The 20,368-nt window shown below is 36.5% G+C and overlaps 1 protein-coding gene across 2 annotated transcripts in view; it reads left to right on the top strand.

The window, feature by feature from the left end:
• Positions 1 to 2,282: 2,282 nt before the first annotated feature.
• Positions 2,283 to 20,368, top strand: part of LOC150094754 (AP-1 complex subunit sigma-2-like) — a 130,118-nt gene continuing 112,032 nt past the window's right edge. For both annotated transcript variants that reach the window (XM_090410980.1, XM_090410981.1), the window contains exons 1-3: positions 2,283 to 2,367; positions 7,987 to 8,165; positions 14,960 to 15,068. In XM_090410980.1, coding sequence (XP_090267106.1) covers positions 2,365 to 2,367; positions 7,987 to 8,165; positions 14,960 to 15,068 — 291 coding nt within the window. In that variant the 5' untranslated portion in view covers positions 2,283 to 2,364. The remainder of the gene's footprint in view (positions 2,368 to 7,986; positions 8,166 to 14,959; positions 15,069 to 20,368) is intronic.

The raw sequence follows: 20,368 nt of genomic DNA, 5'->3' as shown, positions 1-20,368 counted from the left end.
AAAAATATGTAACCAGTTCTTACTATCAAAAATATGGTACCTTGTAGTCAACATTAATTACAATGGCAACGAAGTTGACAAAATTCACAGAGAATGTGCAAAATTTATTTGGGATTCGAAATACGAACCCATACGAACGTGTACAATATTTCATGATATAGAAGCTGGAGGACACTTGGTTTAATAAATGTACATTTAAAAACTCTAAGTACAAGAGCAAAAATCATAGAGAGAGAGAGCTTACTCGGAACACAAAGCATGGAGTGCATATATCATACACTACATGTAAAGAATAATGCCCCATCAAATAATTTGTTCTCTTCCACAATCGAATGGCAAAATACCAAAAATGTTCATTGAAGTTGCGGAGGGGTACAAATTCATTAATATTCACATAGCAATAAAAGATTTCCTCAAAATGAAACCAAAAATTGCACTTATCACTCTCACTCGAGCAGTTATACCACCACTACCACAACACCCAGAGTTTGAAAAAGGTAAAATTAAATTATCCAATGTACTCAAAAAGGCATTCAGATTACCCATACACATGAAACTAAAAACATTTTATTACAAGGTTCACCACGCTTGCCTACCCACTAGAATGTGGTGCGCATACAAAGGTATTCCACTTCAAGCCCCAGCCAAATGCTACTTCTTCCCCGAACCAAAAACACTATATCACATAATGTCATACTGCCCCCACACCTCTCCAATATGAAACACTGTTCAGAAATTTATAAAACACAAAGAACCGGTCACAGAACACACACTATTCTGGCTAAAGGACGGAAACATAACAATAGCCGAAGCAATTGTAATTATAACAACGATGTACTCTATCTGGACGTACAGATGTGACAGAATTTCTGGAAGAGATACAGGCCCAGATATAATGCAAAAACTTAACAAACAACTAAATGAAATCATAACAGACACAATAAACAGAAAAAAGATAACCAAACAAACACCAATGGCGGAAGACAGGCCTTATCTCTGATGAATATGAAGAAAACATACAAAAAAAAAAAGAAAAAACATGAAAACAAGCCAATACAATTCACTCTGAAAGAAAAAATAATTGAATAGAAAACTAAAAACATAATGTAAATATGTATATATAAGTGTAGAAATATTGTATAGTAATGAACAGATCTATTTGCATAAGAAGAAGTATATGTCTTATTACTTTCAGTTGGTAAAAATATTTTAATATTTCAATGGATGTTAAATGACTGCCCAAAAGATTGCACAGGACTCTAGGTGAAAATAGATATTGGGCATGTTATCATGTTATAAAAAAAAAAATAAAAAAAAAATAGAAGTGGCGTTTGCGCTCTACAGCGCTTGACTACATGAAGAAAGGATTTGGTGGTTCAAATTTAGTCACCGACTAGAGGAAATTTTTCTAAGCCTTTTTTCGACCGGTTCCGGAGTTTGTCGATCTCTGGCACGGGCTAGCGGGTTTTTTCTCCCGGAAACTCGGGTTCTCAAGAAAATCGACCGTCGAACCCACACTATTTTCAGACATTAAAAATATTGTGTTAGGGTTAGGGACCACGCGATGGCGGCACTAGCTTGCCGCCTTCTTCACTGCGTACCGATGAATCAGTGATAGCCTTGGGCCAGCTATATCTCTGATTGGCTACCAGTGGAGATTGAACTGCCCACTCAGTCTCCAAACGTTAGATAGGGTAAACGGCCTCGCCTACTCCCTGTACGGGAACAAATAGGCGTTAGCTGATTTTTTTTTTTTTACAAATTCCAATAGCGTTATTTCAACAGCAGTTATATTTAGATGAATGGGATATAAGTAATTTGGTTGGAAATAACCATGTATTGTAACGAGCAGAGTCCTTATATGAACTTTTTAAAACTGAATGTGACATACCAGCCTCTTGCAATCAAAACTGCATTCCTTCTTCATTCGAATCCAGAGGACGTAAATAATCTTAATAAAGGCTTTTCAGCTGAATGTGGGGTAGTATATTCTATATGTGGAAATGGTTTCTCTTCCTAGTTTTACTCGGGACGCTGGAGTTTTTGCATCAGCCAATATAGACAAACCGACACATGCAATTAACAAATAAGATATGGTCGTACAACTCTAGAACGTTTTGTTTTTAGAATTCGAATCTGTGTTGAATATTTGCCATATAATGTTTATTTATGCTTTTTAGCTCATTTTTCTTTGTTAAGGTAGAGGAGTTTTATTTTTATTTTTATTTTTTTAATCCCACCAAAAAAAAAAAAAAAAAAAAAAAAAAAAACCGCTTCCGCGAGCGAGACCAGCAATACGCTTGGTTTCAGCAGAGTGAGGTGGTGTTTATGTGTGTTGATATTTGCATGTTGTGATCGACAAATATGGTAAGCGTTAATTAAGAGAAGAATGTTATTCATCTTCTCATAGAATGCTACATATGCATAGTCACTTCATTTGTCTTTTCCAAGTTTTTGAAGCCTACTAAAACTCTTTTATACACTTCTTTTTGAGCAATTATTAAAATTGAAATCCGACATTTAACGATGGTTACTCGCATTAAGTTGTTAATCAAATGTCAATTAGATCGAAGCCGAGTAATTAATTTATCCAGGAATTGTATTGATCTGTTGAATGAATGGTTAATTTTTTCAGCGTAGATATTTATAAAATCAGTTGCAGTACGTTTTCTTAGAGTAGTTTTCAAATTTGCTGGCAGTTAAAAAAGGATGTTGGGGTTCTTTTCAAGCATTGCTTTCAGTGTGGTGAAATGATTTCCCCATGTTAAAACTGATTTATATATATAAACACTGACAGAGGATCTAGAGCATGCAAGTTTTGAGAAAATTAGAGCAGAGCAGAAGGCAGAACTGAATTAAAGAAAATAGTTTGACGTTATTATTCAAAAATGTGCAAGCAGAGCTAATATAAGATGATAGTCACTTAAACAGAATGAGAGATGTATGCGTAGTGAACAAGTGTTTGAATCAAAAATGTCAGGAAAACAAAGACTAAGAAGTCAGAAGTGCTTGAGAATATAAAAATATAAGAGGTAATCAAATGAGTGACCGTACAAATAATAGAGGAGTTTGGAAGAATGTTGATGGAAACTAGTAATGAAATCTTAAAATGTGCTGGACTATAATAACCAGTACCACCCTTGTTGGTATATACCAGAACACGATTATGCTATATAAGTATACCTTACATTGTGCTATTTTGTAAAACAATAGGTACTGGTTTTCATTCTTTGCTAACAGGAAATGCTAATAATGAAAATATATCCGTATGATGTGACTTAATGAAGTTGGCGGTGTGCTGTACCATTCCCACAAAAAAAGATCTGCATTACTTGTTTGGTTAACCAAATCCATTTTGTGTAGCAGTTCCATTTCCCTCCCTTCACCTAGTGTTGTAAAGCTAATATAAGTTCAGAATTAAATATCAAAATTTTTAAAATTATTTAAATAAATCAAGAAAGTTTCTCCTTTCTGAACCAAATCTGGAGAAACTGAGAGTGGTTGAGTTGTAGATTTGTTGACTAGAAGGTAACAAATGTTGCAAGGTGTACTTTCAGATCCAATCCTGTTTAATCTATTGATTTGATAATATATTGAATTTTAAAGAGAAGAACATAATATAGTGTGGTTGAGGAAAAAGTGGGGCTATTGTGATGATAATTTGATATTGTATGTATTAGAATTTATGTTCAGAAATTTGTACTTAGCTAAGCATAAAGCAGTTGCTTATGCTTAGCTGAAGGCATAACTTATGAGGTGTCATTTCAATCAAAGCCATCTTCAGTAACCGAAGGTGATGGATTATGCTATGGTAAAAACACCAGTTTATTAATGAATTACTGGCATCTTATCTGACTTTCTTGGTTTTGAGATGTGAAGCAGATATACAGACACATGTAGGTTTTTGTGGTGGTTTATTATTCTTCAAGAATAGCCAGTGTATCCATGAAGTGCTTGATTTTCTTTCAGTCAGTGTGGCTTTTTCAAGATTAAATTAGCAAAAAAAAAAAAAAAAAAACTTTAATATCTCGAAAACATTAAATCTAAAGCAGTTTCTACATCATTCAAGATAAAGTCTATTACAAACAGATCAGTATGAATGTTATCTTCATGTAAATTATGTCAAATGCATACCTTTACATTTGACGTACATTTAGATGTGTTGCATTTTATATCCCATCCCTGCTAAGTTTAACTTCTTTTTTGAGAGGCATCTACATGAGATTGAAGTTATCACCTTCCAGGCTATAACATGTTCAGCTATCAATCAAATAGATATGAGGTGTGCCATTGAAATTGTATGGATATGAACTTCATATGGGAATGAACAAAACATGGTTGTCTGAGGAGGATGTGATGTTGGGAATAGAACTAGAAGGATATATAATTTTCCAGAAAAGGAATAGAATTGTGAAAAGAGGGGGGAGGGAGAGTGCTGTTAATGATCGCAGAGAAATTTTGTCTGCAAAGTGTGGAAGTTGATAGTGCATGCACAGATTTTAAATTGGTGTGGTGTGAAGTTGAAATAAACAGGTTAGTATATATGATAGGATGCTGTTATAGGCAGAGAATACCGATTGTGAAATGTTTAGGCAAATTAGTTGGGCATGTAAAAAGAAGGTGATCCTTATGGGAGACTTTAATTACAGGAATATAGACTTGAATAAGGACATAGTGTATGGGAACAAGGAAAGAGAGTTTGTAAAATTTCTAGAGATATCTTAAGCAGCATGGGATTGAAGCAACTAGGGACTTTAATGTTTTAGATTTCGTGATAATTTCACAAGATATAATTGTTAATGAAGTGTTGATACTGCTGCAGGTTAGTGAGAGTGATCAGGAGGTACTTGTTTGGGAAGTGATGAAACAAGAAAAGGTTACTACCAAAAATGGATACATGTGGAAGTATAAAGCAGGTGATTATAAGAAGCTCTGTAGTCAATTAGCATCAGTATGTTTGGTAGATGAGCTGAGCAGAAAAGAGGTTGACAGTGCATGGAAACTCACATGGCAGTATCTTGACAAAAGCAATGTATGACTGCATACTAAGGGTTAAGTGAGTAAAATGGAGGAGTTGCAAGGTGGTGAGCGGACCCATGAAGAGTATAAAGTGCAGTCTGGAAAGGCGACGAGCATGGTAATGAAAGAAAAGGTGCAGTGTGGAGGGAGATTGGCTGGTCAAGCCAAGGTTAACTCAATGGAAATTTTCCACTACATGGCAAGCAAGAGGAAGAATAATTATAGCAGATTAACACTGGCAGATAGTCAGCAGTAGACTAATAGCAGCAAAGGATATAGTGAAATTATTGAACGAGCACTTTATCAGCATATATCATTCTGGTGTAAATGATGTGGTGGAATATATAGAAGAGAGGCAAGTATTAGGAGAATTGGAAGTGAAAGAAACAGAGGTGTATCAGATGTGTTTGGGTTAGATGTGAATAAGGCTGTGAGAATGGATGGCATATCACCATGTATTCTTAAGGAATGTGCACCACAGCTATGCCCCTGACCTGGTTATTTAATGAAAGTATTGCAGTGGTAGGTTTCCTAAGGAGTGGAAAGAAGGCAACATAGTATCACTCCACAAGCATGGCTCTAAGACAGACATCTCCAACTATAGGCCAGTCTATAACTGCAGTTGTGGTCAAGGTGTTGGAGAGATCGGTAAGGAATAGAATACAGGATTGGGTTGATGGACATAGCATTCTTTATGATGATCAGCATGGATTTGTAATGGGTAAGTCCTGTCTTAGTAAGGTGACAAGTGTGTTAGATAAGGGAGAATCATATACAGTGATATTCTTAGACTTTACAAAAGCGTGTGATAAATTACCATATGAAGTACAAGCTGCAGAAGATGGAAATAGATAGTATATCGGTTAGATGGATCAGAGATTGGCTCTCTGAATGATACCAGCAGATTGTATATGATGGAGCAGTGTCGCAATAAAAAAGAGGCTAACCAGTGGCATGATCCAGGGTTCTGTTCTTAGGCCCCTGCTGTTTAACTTGTTTGTAAACAATATATCATATGGACTGACTGGGGATTTTCAGTTGTTTGCTGATGATGCAAAGTTGAGAAGAATTATAAGTAGCACTGCTGATGTTAATTCCCTTCAGGAAGATTTGAATAGACTTTTTATTTGGACAAAAAGAGTGCGGTTGTAGTTTTAATATTAATAGTTGCAAGGTGTTGCATTTTGGAATGCATAAACATTGGCTGTGTACTATATTGATGGTGCCGTACTGCAAGAAGTGGATGAGATTAGAGATTTGGGAGTGATCGCTGACAGTAGACTGAAGTTCAGAGGGCATATTGCTAGTGTTGCAAAGGCTGCACATCGTAGTGCTGCTATGATAAGAAGTAATCTAACATGTAAGGATAAGGAAGTGACTGTGCCACTGTATAAGGCACTGGTCATATAGTCCAAGTGTGCTCAGATCTGTTCACCTGGTTTTCAATTGCCACTTAATTATCTCAGTGTTAACTCAAATAGCCAATATTTAGGAATTTTAAATGATTTACACAGTGTGCCCATTAAGTAATGAGACAACAATTATTATATCAAAACAAATAACTATATTTGGAATTGTTAGTTACACAGATTCAAAATAATCTCCCTCCGACTTCACATCTGTACAACAGATGTAAATGTGTTCAAAGGCACAGTGGAATTCCTGAGTGAGAACCTCCTTCAGTCTCTGGGTCACACCACATTAAATGCCCTCAATGTCACTGAAGTCCTGCCCTTTCAAGGCACACCTCCTCTTTAGGAAGAGGAAAAAATCTTCTGGAGCCAAATCTGGCAAATAGAGGATCAATCACAAAGATTGACTTCAAAACCAGAAACTGTTTCGCAGGCAGTGCACAGTTCACAAGTGCATTGTTGTGCAACAGAAACCAATTATGGAATGGTGCTTTCCTGACGTTGCTTGTGGGCATACAGATGTTGCATTACTGCTAAATAATACTGACCGTTCAATGTGGTGCTCTCAGGAACAAATTCGTGGTGGATAATTCCAGCAGCAATGAAAAAAACAATGCATGTTGTCCTGCCGTGATTTTTGCAACCTTCCAGGGAGAAGACATTCTATGCTCTGGCATTTTGTTTCCAGATCAAACTGAAAACACCAACTTTCATCACTGGCAACAATTCTTTTCAACACATCATGATCTTGATCAACTACATGGATGAAATTTTGACAACATGCAACCCAGTGCTCTCTCTCTATTTGTGTTAACAATGTATGTGGCACAAGCCCCAAGAAAATCTTCCTCTTGTGCAAATCTGTTCCTAAGATTAATATAGCCATTTCCTTACTGGCACCAAGCTGTACGGCAATTAGTGTGGTGGTTATTTGCCTGTCATGAGCAACAATTTCCCTACCTTTCACCACATTTTCATTTATCCATGCAGAAACTGGCTATCCACAGCTTGGTTCATCCTCCCGGGAACCCCCCCCCCCCTTTAAACATTGAAAATCAGTGGAACACCTGTACATGGCTCAGACAGTCTTCACTGTAAACATTTTTTTAGGTCTTGGTACACTTCTGTAGCAGTTTTTCCTAATTTACAGTAAAATTTTATCATAGCTCTTTTCTCCATGATGAAACCTGACCCACTCCACTCGCACACTCTTACTTCAATGGTTGCCACATGGAAACTGTTGCATCACCCGACTCGAAAGTTGTACCTGCAATTACAATACACTAGCGGTCAAAACTATAAAATGTTTGTTACTTTTATTCAAAGGAGTGTCCTATAAAAAATCAGTCTGATTACTTCGCAGGCACACTTTGTAAACATATAGCTTATTTTAAATTATTCATGTTCTTAAAACAATAGAAAATTTTTTTTGAGTTGCAGTTCATGTTTCATGTAATTCTAAGGCCTTATATTAAAAGATTGAGCATTTTTTATTACTTGATTACATGTTATAAAAATGTTGTAGATAACATGGATGGAATACATTTTTTTACAGATGCAGTTTATGCTTCTGTTTAGTCGACAAGGTAAATTAAGGCTTCAGAAGTGGTATGCAGCATATACAGATAAAGTCAAGAAAAAAATTACAAGAGAATTAGTAACAACTATTTTATCTCGTAAACCAAAGATGTGTTCCTTTCTAGAATGGAAAGAGCTGAAAGTAGTGTATAAGAGGTAAATATAAGAACCTGCTTTTTTTCATTTTATTGAAGTTATTAGATAATAATATCAGAAAGAAACATTTCTGATCTAAAGACCAGGTTTATTTATTTCAAGGGTCCTAAAATTATCCTAACTGACCTTATATCCAATCCTCACCTCATGGTGTGCCACATTAGTAGATAGCTGACCTGGTTGGCCGAGTGGTTAGCGTATCTGCTCTCCAGCCAAGAGGCTGCAGATTCAAATCCCACCAAGGGCATGGATGTTTGTGATTATCCTACTAACCAATTACCATATGTGCTTCAGTGTCCTGGCACAGTATGACCATTGATGTCTTTGCGGCATAAAAATTAAAAAAACACTAGTTTATATTTATCTTGATACTGAAAGAATGACGATGGCCTGGCAATTAAGGATTTAGTCAGCAAAATGGTATTCTGTATTGGCTTAAACCAAAACAAAATGATGACGTGATGAAATTCCATGTTGGTTGGGACATCACTCAATTAGACCAGGTGTTTAACCTTGCTGTTATGGAACAAGAGTGAACAGTGAAAGTCAGCTAGTGGAACAAACTTCAACTTAGCATGATCACAATTCAAAATAAGCACTGTGAACATAAAAGTATCAATGGAAAAAGTGGAACTGGTAGAAGAATTAGAGAAGCACTATATCAACATAATTGTTGATATAGTGCTTCCATGAATATTACTGGGGTGCTTAAGGGTCAACGCTGTATAACTGAGAGGAGACCTCCACATAGCCTTTAAAGGAATGCGGAGAACCGACCAGGGCTTCTGACCTAATGTCCAATCCTCACCTTCTCGTGGTGCACCCTGTTGGGTATCTACTTGGATACTGAACGGACGAGGATGGGCTGGCAATTTGGGATTTAGCCGACCAAATTGTATTCTTATTGGTTAAACCAAAATATAGAATGATGGTACAACATGACAAAATTTCATGCCGGCTGGGGCGTCGCCCGGTTAAACAAGGCCCCCGTTGTTTTCGCCAGGGAACCAGGACGAACAGCGAAAAGTCAGCTACTGGAACAAATCTGAAAATAAACCCCAACTCAACATCACCAGAGTTAAAGATCGGTACTATCAACGTAAGAAGCCTGAATGGCAAAGAAATGGAGCTAGCTGAGGAATTAGATAAGTACCAGATCGACATAATAGGGGTGACTGAAACAAAAAAGACCAAAACTGGTGTGATCTTTCTGAGCAATAAATACAAAATGTTATATTCAGGCAATGACAATCAAGGAAAAGAAGGAGTAGCCATAGTATTCAACACAAAATACGAGGCTAATCTTCTTGAATGGCAGTCAGTCTCAAGTAGAGTAATGTGGGCAAATATGAGAATGGGGAACTGGACAATGAGACTTATTTGTGCCTATGGTCCCACAGAAGGTTCTACTAAGGTAGAAGTGGAGGAATTTTTTGACGCTTTAGAAAAAGCAACTGACACAATGAAAAATGAAAAGTTGGTCCTTGTTGGGGATCTAAATAGCAGAGTAGGAAATGATTGTGAGACATACAAAAATATTTTGGGAAAATTTGGAGAAAAGAGCAAAGCTAATAATAATGGCAAATATCTGTTGGATTTCTGCTCAGGACATGGACTGGTTATTACTAACACCATGTTCCAACATAAAAATGTGCACAAATTCACATGGAGAGAAGAGGCAAGGAATAAGAAAAGTCTCATTGACTATGTTATTGTTGATAGTGATGTTTTCTCCCTGGTGCAGGACACCAGAGTGTACAGAGGATTTGAAATCGGAAGTGATCACTATTTAGTCTTGAGCAGGATAAAATTGAATTTCATATTGAAAAGAATAACATGTAAGAAAGTTTTAAAGCGAATAAAAGTTGAGCAGCTCTCAGATGTGAGCTGTAGACTAAAATACACAAAGATTATTGAAGGAAAAATGAAAGAGTTTGAGAACAGGAATCAAACCTTGGAGATTCAGTGGCAAACTCTGAAGAAAACATTGATTGATTCTGCCAGAGAGGCATGTGGTGAAGTTGTTTGTAAGGATAAAAAAATCAGAACTCCCTGGTGGACACAGGAGGTTAAAGAGGCAGTGAAGGAAAAGAAGAAAGCATACCAAAAGTTCCTGTCAAATAAGTCAGCTTGTGCTCTTAGAGAATATAGAGACAAATGCAAGAATGCTAAACACTGTGTAAAACTAGCTAAACAAAAGTCATGGGAGGACTTTGGCAAGAATATAGAAAATAAATATCAAGAAGGTGGCAAAATATTCTGGAGGTTGTTAAAGAAGCTTAAGAATGGAGGAAAGAGTGCTATAAAAGGAATTAGAGATGATAAAGGTGACATGAAAACGGTAGAAAAAGATATCCTTGAAGTATGGAGTAATTACTTTGAAAAACTGCTAAATGAAACAAGCAGTGATGACAGCACAGTGGTAAAAAACACTGACCAGGCATGCAGTCAGGAATACATATCCATACTTGAAGTAGAAAAAGCCATCAAAGGCTTGAAATGTGGAAAGGCAGCAGGAGTAGATGATATTCGACCAGAAATGCTGAAGTATGGTGGTATAAAAGTCTTACAGTGGCTGCACTGCATAGTTCAGAAAGCCTGGACAGAGGGACGAATTCCCGATGATTGGAGTAGAGCTCTCATAGTACCCATATATAAAAAGGGAAATAAAACTGCATGTGAGAATTACAGAGGTATTTCCCTACTGAGTGTTCCTGGCAAGATCTATGCAAGTATACTTGAGAAACGGTTGAGAAGAATTGTGGAAGAAAAGCTTGGTGAAGAAACAAGCTGGATTCAGGCCAAATAGAGGCTGTCAGGATCAGATCTTCACTTTACGACAAATAGTCGAGAAAGCATGGGAATATAACAAAGATCTGTATTTAAGTTTTGTCGATCTGGAAAAGGCATATGACAAGGTGCCAAGAGAGAAGCTATTCAATACGCTGCAGTTATATGGTGTCAATGGGACATTATATCAAGCAATACTTAGTCTTTATTTGAGTTGTAAGTCAGCAGTTAGAATTGAAGGAAGTACAGGAAGATGGTTTAATGTTAAATCTGGTGTGAGACAAGGATGTACATTATCCCTTCTGTTATTCATTATCTATATGGATCACATTATGAAGGAAAGTGGTATTAAACATGATATCAAAATTGGAGATGTTAATGTCAGCTCTTTGCTTTATGCGGATGATGTTATACTTCTAAATAAATCCGCTACAAGTTTGCAAGATTCTCTGACTAAATTGAATAGCTCTTGTAATAGATATGGTATGAAGGTCAGCAATAAAAAGACAAAGACAATGAAAATAGGCAGAATCATTGAAAATGTCAACTGTGTTGTGAATGGAGAACCTGTGGAACAAGTAAAACATTTCAGCTATTTAGGCACGATTTTTACTGAAGATGGTAAATTAAATATAGAAATAGACAACAGAATCAGCAAAGCTGGTATGGTGGGAAGTCAATTGAATAAATTCATATGGAATAAGAGAGAAATTAGTCGAAACACTAAATTAGCTGTATACAAGACAGTGTTCAAACCAGTTTTAACTTATGGATCTGAGAGCTGGGTCAGAAGTAAAACACTTGACCAAAGACTAGAGACTTCAGATATGAGAGTCCTGAGAAAGATTATAGGCGTGAACAGATGGCATCAATGGCAGTATCATATTAAAAACGAGGATATTAGGAAAGAACTTGACATTGTCAGCATCCAGGAATGCATTAGCAGAACTAATCTAAGGTGGTATGGTCACTTAAACAGAATGGGCGAGGAAGGATTAGCAAAACAAGTGTTCTCTGCCAGGTTGGCAGGAAAACGACCGAGAGGAAGACCAAGATATAGGTGGATTGATACGGTACAAAGTGCTTTAGACGATAGAAATATAAGATCTGATAATATTGGAGTGTTGACAAGTAACAGACTGATTTGGAGGAAAATTGTAGATAGGAAATTAATAATGATGTAATTTTTTTCATGTAGTACTATCATATCCTGTACACCCCTTGAGGGTACATGGCAGGAATTTGATGATGATGAATATTACTGCCATCTCCATGTGAAGGAGATATGAAAATAATCATGAATGACTAGCAATATCAAATAGCAGTGTGTGGGCAAACATCAAAATAGAGAATTGGGCAAGGAGACTTATTTGTGCCTGTGATCTCACTAAAGGTTCTACTGAGAAATCAGTAAGAAATTTCTTGTCATTATAGAAGGCATCTAATGTAAAGAAAAAGGAAAAGATGGTCCTTGTTGGTGATTTGAACAGCAGAGTAGGAAATGAATACTAGAAATACAGAATCCAAATTTTCTCTGTTTTGGAAAAATTTGAAGAAAAGAGCAACACTAAGATATGGACAAATTCACATGAAGAGAAGATCCAAGAAAATAAGAAAAAACTCATTGAGTATATTATTTTTGATAATGATATCTTCATACTAGTTGGGTCATGTACAAGATGAAAAGGATATTAAAATAGGAAGTGACCATCATTTAGTTTTCATCAGGATAAACTTTAATATCATATTGAAAAGAAAGGTGTGTAAGAAAGTTTTAAAAAGGATCAAAGTTGAGCAGATTTTAGAAATGAACTGTAGACTCAAATCTATGACATTCAAGAAAAAAGTGAAAGTTTAAAGACAACCAAACCTTGCAGACTCAGTGCCATACTCTGAAGAAGGCATTGATTGATTCAGCCAGAGAGGCATGATGTAATGTCTTCAAGGATAAAAAAAAAGTCAAGAGTTCCATGATGAACTCAGGAAGTTAGAATTGATCTGGAAAAGAAAAATGCATTTCAAATGTTCCTAGCAAGTAAGTTAGCATGTGCTTTGAGAGAGCACAAAGAAGAATGTAAAAAAAAAAGAGTGTGTAAAAGTACCAAACAAAAGTCATGGGAAGACTGATAAGAATACAGAAAGACGGTGGCAGGCTGTTCTCTAGTCTGTTGAAAGAGCTTTTAAATGGAGGAAAGATTACTGTATAAGGACTCTGAGATGATTATTAAAGGTAATGTGAAAATGGTATTGTTTGATAGATTTAATCTCTGCAATTTCGGAATGAAGAAATTCTGCAACATGGCAAGATAACTTTCTCCATTACTTCAAAGAAGAAAGAGCCTATAATGTGAGACTTTCTGATGGCACATCACACGTTAACATTTGGTAAGTCTTTCTCACGTGTCGAGGCTTCTTCTGTTTTTGTTCCCCATGCATGGCCATTATAGCATATAGCAGTTGACTTTGCCAAAAAAATACAAAATAAATGCATAAAAGAAAAATCAGATTTACATGGATGAAATTATTTTATAAAAAATTTTAAGACTTGAGCTTTTGTATAATTTTTGCTAAATATTGCCTTTATTTTGTATATCTAGTTGTTAAAATTTAAAACCAGTGCCAGATTTTGTGACCCCTCCCCTCTCTCTCTCTCTGTGTGTGTGTATGTGTGTAAATTCTACCCTATATTTAATATAGGGTAAAATTCCTTGACTCCCTGGAGGTCTCAGATAATAAAAAAAAAAAAAAATCAGCTAACGCCTTTTTATTCCTGTATACAGGGAGTAGGCGAGACCATTTAGCCCTATCTAACTTTTTGGAGACTGAGTGGGCAGTTCAATCTCCACTGGTACCAATCAGAGATAGATGGCCCAAGGCTATCACTAATTAAGCGGTGCACAGCGAAGAGAGACGGCTCAAATGTGCCGCCATCTCATGGTCCCTAACCCTAACACAATATATTTAATGTCTGAAATAATGTAGGTTCTACGGTCGATTTTCTTACAGGACGAAAAACCCAAGTTTCTGGGAGGAAAAACCTTCTTGCTCGTGCCAGAGATCGACTAACTCGGGAACCGGTCAAAAAAAGGCTTAGAAAAATTTCCTCTAGTCACCGACTAGACTCGAAACCAAGTCTTCCTTCGTGCGGCCAAGCGCCGTGGTGTGCAACCGCCACATCCACTGAGCTACACAGGCTCTTCTCAGGTAATAATAATATTAGTTCTGTTTCCACTTGCAAAAATTCCCTGATTCTATTAGCTGTTTCCATAATATGAAGAAAATAACTAGAAGGATAATAAATATCCACTACTGTTTTATAGCAAGTGGCTGAACAGTGTTTTCCACCTTTGAGTTTATTAAAAAAAATAAATCTGAAAGTGACCAAGCGCTAAAGAATGTAACTTTCAAACATGGTATTGAAAGGATTTCTGCCTAGTCTCCATTGAAAACATTTTATTCTTGAAATTGAAAAGCATTAATGTCTTTCCTTTCTATATCTGCTTATTTTTCATCAGCCTAGATGGGAACCGTCAGTTTTCTCTCTGTAGAAAGGAAACCCACCTTTAACAGCTGCAATGCTTCTGGACAGAGTTTATCTTTTAAGCATTATATCAAGCAGAGTCTCATGCCAAAGTCTCATGCTAAAAGAATAAAAATGTGTGATTCAAAGAGTATTAACATTACTGATAATCTTGCCAGTTTTAGTAGAAGCTGCTGCTGAATATCCGTTTACATTTTTATCAGTGGGGTGAAAATTGTTGACAGCTGCAGTGAGAATTGTTGTAATTCTCAGTGTCAGTTTAGATGCTACTTTTCAATATATAAAAAAAATGTGATTAAAAAAAAGTTCTAATCTACAGTGGTATATCTTTGGTGATAGGTAATTAAAATTAATTAAAATATATATATTTAAAAAATTTCCTGTGTTGAATTAGAATGTTAAAAACTCTTTCACATACATCTGATATTTTATATTTTATTTCTGTTTATTTTTTAATTTGAAGGTATGCAAGTCTGTATTTCTGTTGTGCTGTAGAACAGAGTGATAATGAACTTTTGACCTTAGAAATAATACATCGATATGTGGAACTTTTAGACAAGTACTTCGGAAGTGTAAGTCTTATCTGATTGTTTTTTTTTTAAGTTATGAAGGAAAAGAATGTATAGCTGCAGATATCTAGTATTCTGTAAACATTTTTGAAATATAGTTTTTTATATATTAATAATGTTATAATAATAATAATTATTATTATTATATATTAATATTAATAACTTTTTTATATATTAATAATGGTCTAGCAATAACAATAATAATAAGATAACGTCAATCAAGATTATTTACCTGTTTTCCTGTTACTGGTTTAAAACCAGTAATCTTTTTTTTTTTTTTTCTCTTTCCACATTCCTGCTTGTAAATTGAATCTTTTATACAGAGCTATTAGCTTTTGATTAAAAGGTGGAGTACTTTTAAGGTGCTCTACATTGAGTTGCATTGCATCTGAGCTGCTCACTAGGGTTAATTTCATCTTTTAATCCTAACATATGATTATTTCAATTATTCAAACCCAACTTGGTACTAAAGATTACACTGCCTTTATTAATTCTAGAAACAAAAATCTTTCATAATTGACACCAGTATATCATAATAACAAAGGAAACAATTTTAGAAAGCATTTTTATTGGTTTTAAAGTATTCTGTAAACATTTTTGAACACCAGTGTATCATACTGGTGCTCTGAAATATATTCCAGTAATCAAAAAAAAAAAAAAATGTGCACATTTTGTATTTGGTGGAGCAGTTTAATTCAAAATTTAATATGATAGATTTCCCATTGTTCTTTGCTCTACTATTTATTATAGTAAAATGTTGGCATTCATCACTTTACACCAGGCTTATGTAACTTAATGGCATGCTTTTTTTATTGAAAATTTCTTCATCTTCAAAATAAATTCTTTTGGTTATTTAGAATTTTTGTGGTTTACTGAAATGAAATTTTTGGCCATTTATATACAAGCTATTAATTTTGTCAATTAAGGCACTAATTACTACAATAGGAAAATATCTGGTCTCAATATATACATATGTAATTACAATTTTTATCAAAATTATTGCTTTGGAAATTATTTCATGATATTAATTATTTCAGTGTTCATGAACTTCAATATATTATCTGCTTGTTCAGAGAATGAACAAAGTTAAAAGTAAAAACAAAATTCCTTTACTTTTTTCTTTCTCTGAGCAAGTTTAGGGGATACCAAGAAGTTCATAAACTTTGAAAGTATATGCCACTTTTAGTGCATTTGCCTAGGATTAATATTGGAAGCCTGCTAGAGGGCTACACGGTCAGTTGTGTTTTCAGAGAGCTCCCAAAAGCTAAGTATAATTTTGAGTGAAAATTAGAATATAGGTTAAAATCATAATGTAATATGGTCTAATTTTGGTAGCTTGTTGTGTCTGTGTGATTTTGGTGTGAATTCCCTATTTAATTTAGTATTTAACGATACGTTTCATAGATTTGAATATGACGCCAATGCGACGTAAGATAATGGCGTCCAAAAATACGACGGCATTGTTCAAAAACTATAATGTGAGAGAGTTTGTCCAATGTGATGTATGTGGGATGTATGCATTCCCAAATGAGGTTGGAGTTTGGATTGAAAGTGATAGTGGTGGGAGAATGTGCAGAAAGTGTAAACCAAGTGAGGAGTTGAAGTATATGTCAGGTTGTGAGACAGTTATGGTTGAAGAAAGCCAGAATGTGAGTGAAAATAGTGGCTTGATAGGGAATTGTGATGTACAAGATGGCAATGAGAGCAGTGATCAAAAAAAGAGTGAAAGCAACTATACAGAGAGAGAAAATGGTTTAAATGATAAAAAAAATGAGGAATTATTGGTAGGAAGTGAAATCGCTAGGTTGCGCACAGTGATACAAAATGCGCAGCGGCAATTAGAGCACCTGCAAAACTCTTTCCAGAGAGATTCGGTTGACGTAATTAAACAACGTAAGAGTGGGAGAGTTTCTGAAATGAAGGAAAGAGTGTTGTATGGTGACTCATTATTAAGAGGAGTGATAGATGGGAGTTTAACTAAATCGTACTTACCGTGTGCGAAATTTAAGGATGTAAGTGAGAGTATTAGAGCGCAAAAACAGAGGGTGAAAGGATTGATAGTTGTGGCAGGTACGAATGAATTGAAAGGAGATAAATTTTTTATGAGAGAGGACTTGAAAGTATTGTTAAAGGTAGCAAAAGAAAAGAGTGACAGAGTTAAGAATGGTGAGTCTGTTGCTGTGGTATGACAGAGAGGAGTTTAGAAGGAAGGCTATAATCGCAAATGACATTATGCGCAGGTTATGCAGACGGCGTGGTGTGGAATGAGTTTGATGGGCGAAAGGATTTATACAAGATGGATGGCCTGCATTTGAATGGACTTGGTGTGTGAAGATTGGAAAAAGTGTTGCTGAATGAAGTGAAAATGGATGTGCAGAACCAGGGAAACTAGAACTACCAAGGAGGGGGGGGGATATGCAGACATCAGTGAGACAGTTGAGTGTAAGAATGTATATAATGTACCTGAGCCAGTGCTAAGGACAAAAAATGGGAATGGTATATTGAGTATAACGCATCAAGATAGGGGTGGGACAAAGGGATCACTGCATTTCATGTATACTAATGCCAGGAGTATTAGGAACAAGAAGGAAGAATTTTTGGCCTTGATTGGCTCTTCCTGGCCACAGGTTATTGGCATTAGTGAAACATGGCTGATGGAAGATGATATAGTTAGCGGGATAGAATGTGTAGGTTATAGTGTGTTTAGGAGGGACAGAGAGAATAAAATGGGAGGAGGGGTGTTATTGATGATAGCTGATGAACTGCAGCAAGGAGAATTGAAGTTGTATTGCAGGATAGTGAAAGGAGCTCATTTGAGGCTATTTGGTGTGAGATTGAGACTGGCAGAATAAAATATACAGTTGGGTGCTGCTATAGACCAGGTGATGGAATAGATGATGGAGATAGTATGCATAAACAAATTGATGAAATGAGTGGAAGGAGGGTAATTATTATGGGGCATTTCAACTATGGTAACGTTGATTGGAAGAAGGAGAGGACACATGTGAGGAAGGAAATGGATTTTATTCCATTATTAAGGGATAACTATCTGAGACAGCATGTAATTGAAAATACTAGGGGTGTTGAGAGTGCTTGACCTGGTAATAGCATCTCAGAATTTGACTGTAATGAATATGACCATATTGCCACCTATTGGTGAGAGTGATCATAAGGTCTTGACCTGGGAGGTGGCCAAAGGTGTGGAATTTTTGATTAAGACAGGGTATATGTGGAATTACTGTGCTTGCAAGTATGACAAGCTTAGGAGATGGCTTGGATCAGTGCCATGGCATGTACAACTGCAAGGGCTGGATGTCGATAGAGCATGGGAAGTGGTCAAGGAGCATTTACAGGAGGTTATGGCTGATTGTATACCGAGGGTCCGAATAGTAAAACAAGTAGGGGTTAAATGGATGAATAACACCATTAAGCTTGAGCTGCAAAAAAAGAAACAACTGTGGAAGGAATAATTTAAAGAAAGGGGTGACCTGCAGGCACACGAACGGTATAAAGTGCAGGCTAGAAGGGTAATGAGTGTGGTAAAAAAAAGCAAAAGCGGATTATGAAAGGAAACTAGCTATGCAAGCTAAAGAGAATCCCAAACAGTTCTTTCAATATGCTGCAAACAAGAAAAAACTGTACACGGCAAAATGATTTTAAGGAATGACGATAGTAAGGAGGTCACTGAATCAGTCGATATAGTGGAGTTACTGAGCGAGCACTTTGCAAAAGTATATCAACCAGGTGGTGATATTGAAAAAATGAAGGAACCATTAGTTTTTGCGGAAATTGTGATGAATGAAGTGAAGATGAATAATCTATTACAGAACCTTAATGTGAATACATCTGTGGGATTGGATAGTATACCGGCACGGGTCTTGCATGAAGCGGCTAAGGAATTATCATTGCCCTTGACCATGTTGTTTAATCTGAGTTTCGGGTCTGGTTTAGTCCTGAAGGTGTGGAAAGAGGGGAAAATAGTTTCACTGCATAAAGGAGGATCCAAGACTACGGTTGCAAATTACCGACTGATCAGCATATCAGGAGTTGTTGTCAAGGTCTTGGAGAAAGTAGTCAAGGGAAAAATACAGGAATGGATTGATGAAAATGAGATACTGTACATGGGAAAGCATGGCTTTGTGAAGGGTAGATCATGCCTCAGTAACTTGCTCAAGTTTTATAACAAGGTGACGGCTGAACTGGATAAGGGTAATGGGTTTACAGTGATACTGCTGGACCTGGCAAAGGCATTTGACAGGATACCACATGGAATTCTAATCCGTAAACTACAACATATGGGAATGGATAGGCGGGTGGTTGATGGAGATGGCTTGAATAACTTGAATGTTCTTGGACCACTGCTGTTTAATCTGTTCATTAACGATATGGGGAAGGATCTAAGAGGAACAGTTCATTTGTTCGCTGATAATGGAAAGTTGGATAGGGCGATACTGAATGTCAAAATCTTGCAGGACGACTTGGATAGATTGGAGTTCTGGGCTAAGGAGAATGGATGTCAATTTAATGTGACAAAATGTAAGGTTATGCATTTTGGGATGAAAAAGATTAGCAGCAGTATACCACATTGGTGGAACTGTACTCCAGGAGATTGATGAGGCCAGGGACTTGGGAGTGTTGGTGGATAGGGAGATGAAGTTTAGGGGGGCACATTGCAAAAGTAGCTAAATCAGCTCATCAACTCACTTGGTTGTTGAAAAATACCTTGATGAGCAGAGACAAGCAAGTTATTGTACCTCTGTACTGAGCCTTGATAAGACCTCATCTCGACTACTGTGCCCAGATTTGGTCACTTCGGTTCCTTCTTGATGGGGAGGAGGTGGAGAGGATCCAGAGGCGAGTGACTAAGATGATAGTAGGTCTATTGAATGAACCATATGAGAACAGGTTGAAGATTTGTGGGTTGCAAAAACTAGTTGATAGGCGGGAAAGGGGAGATATGATTGAGACATTCAAATTGCTAAAGGGTTTCTATAGGATTAATTCAGAGGATATTTTTGAGATCAGGACTGGTGGTGGGAGAACTAGGAGACACCTATGGAAGCTGGGCAAGAGTGTGGTTAGCAGGGGTGTTAGAGCTGGGTTCTTTACTTTTAGAGTGGTAAATGAGTGGAATAAGCTGCCAGAGTCTGTTGTGGGTGCTATGACGGTGAGCGAGTTCGAGGCAAGGTATGATAGATACTGTGTCGTATAGTTGTGTGGACATGATGTTTAGGGTCTCCCTCGATGAGTCTAAGGACTCCCTGGAGTCGCCCGTAGTAGTAGTAATAGTAATAATTAATATA

The sequence above is a fragment of the Typopeltis vanoorti genome, chromosome 21, assembly GCF_054136105.1.
Source record: "Typopeltis vanoorti isolate ZY-2024b chromosome 21, IOZ_Tvanoo_1.0, whole genome shotgun sequence".
Taxonomy (NCBI): domain Eukaryota; kingdom Metazoa; phylum Arthropoda; class Arachnida; order Uropygi; family Thelyphonidae; genus Typopeltis; species Typopeltis vanoorti.
The sequence above is the reverse complement of the archived record's forward strand: the minus strand, read 5'-3'. Positions and strand labels throughout refer to the sequence as shown.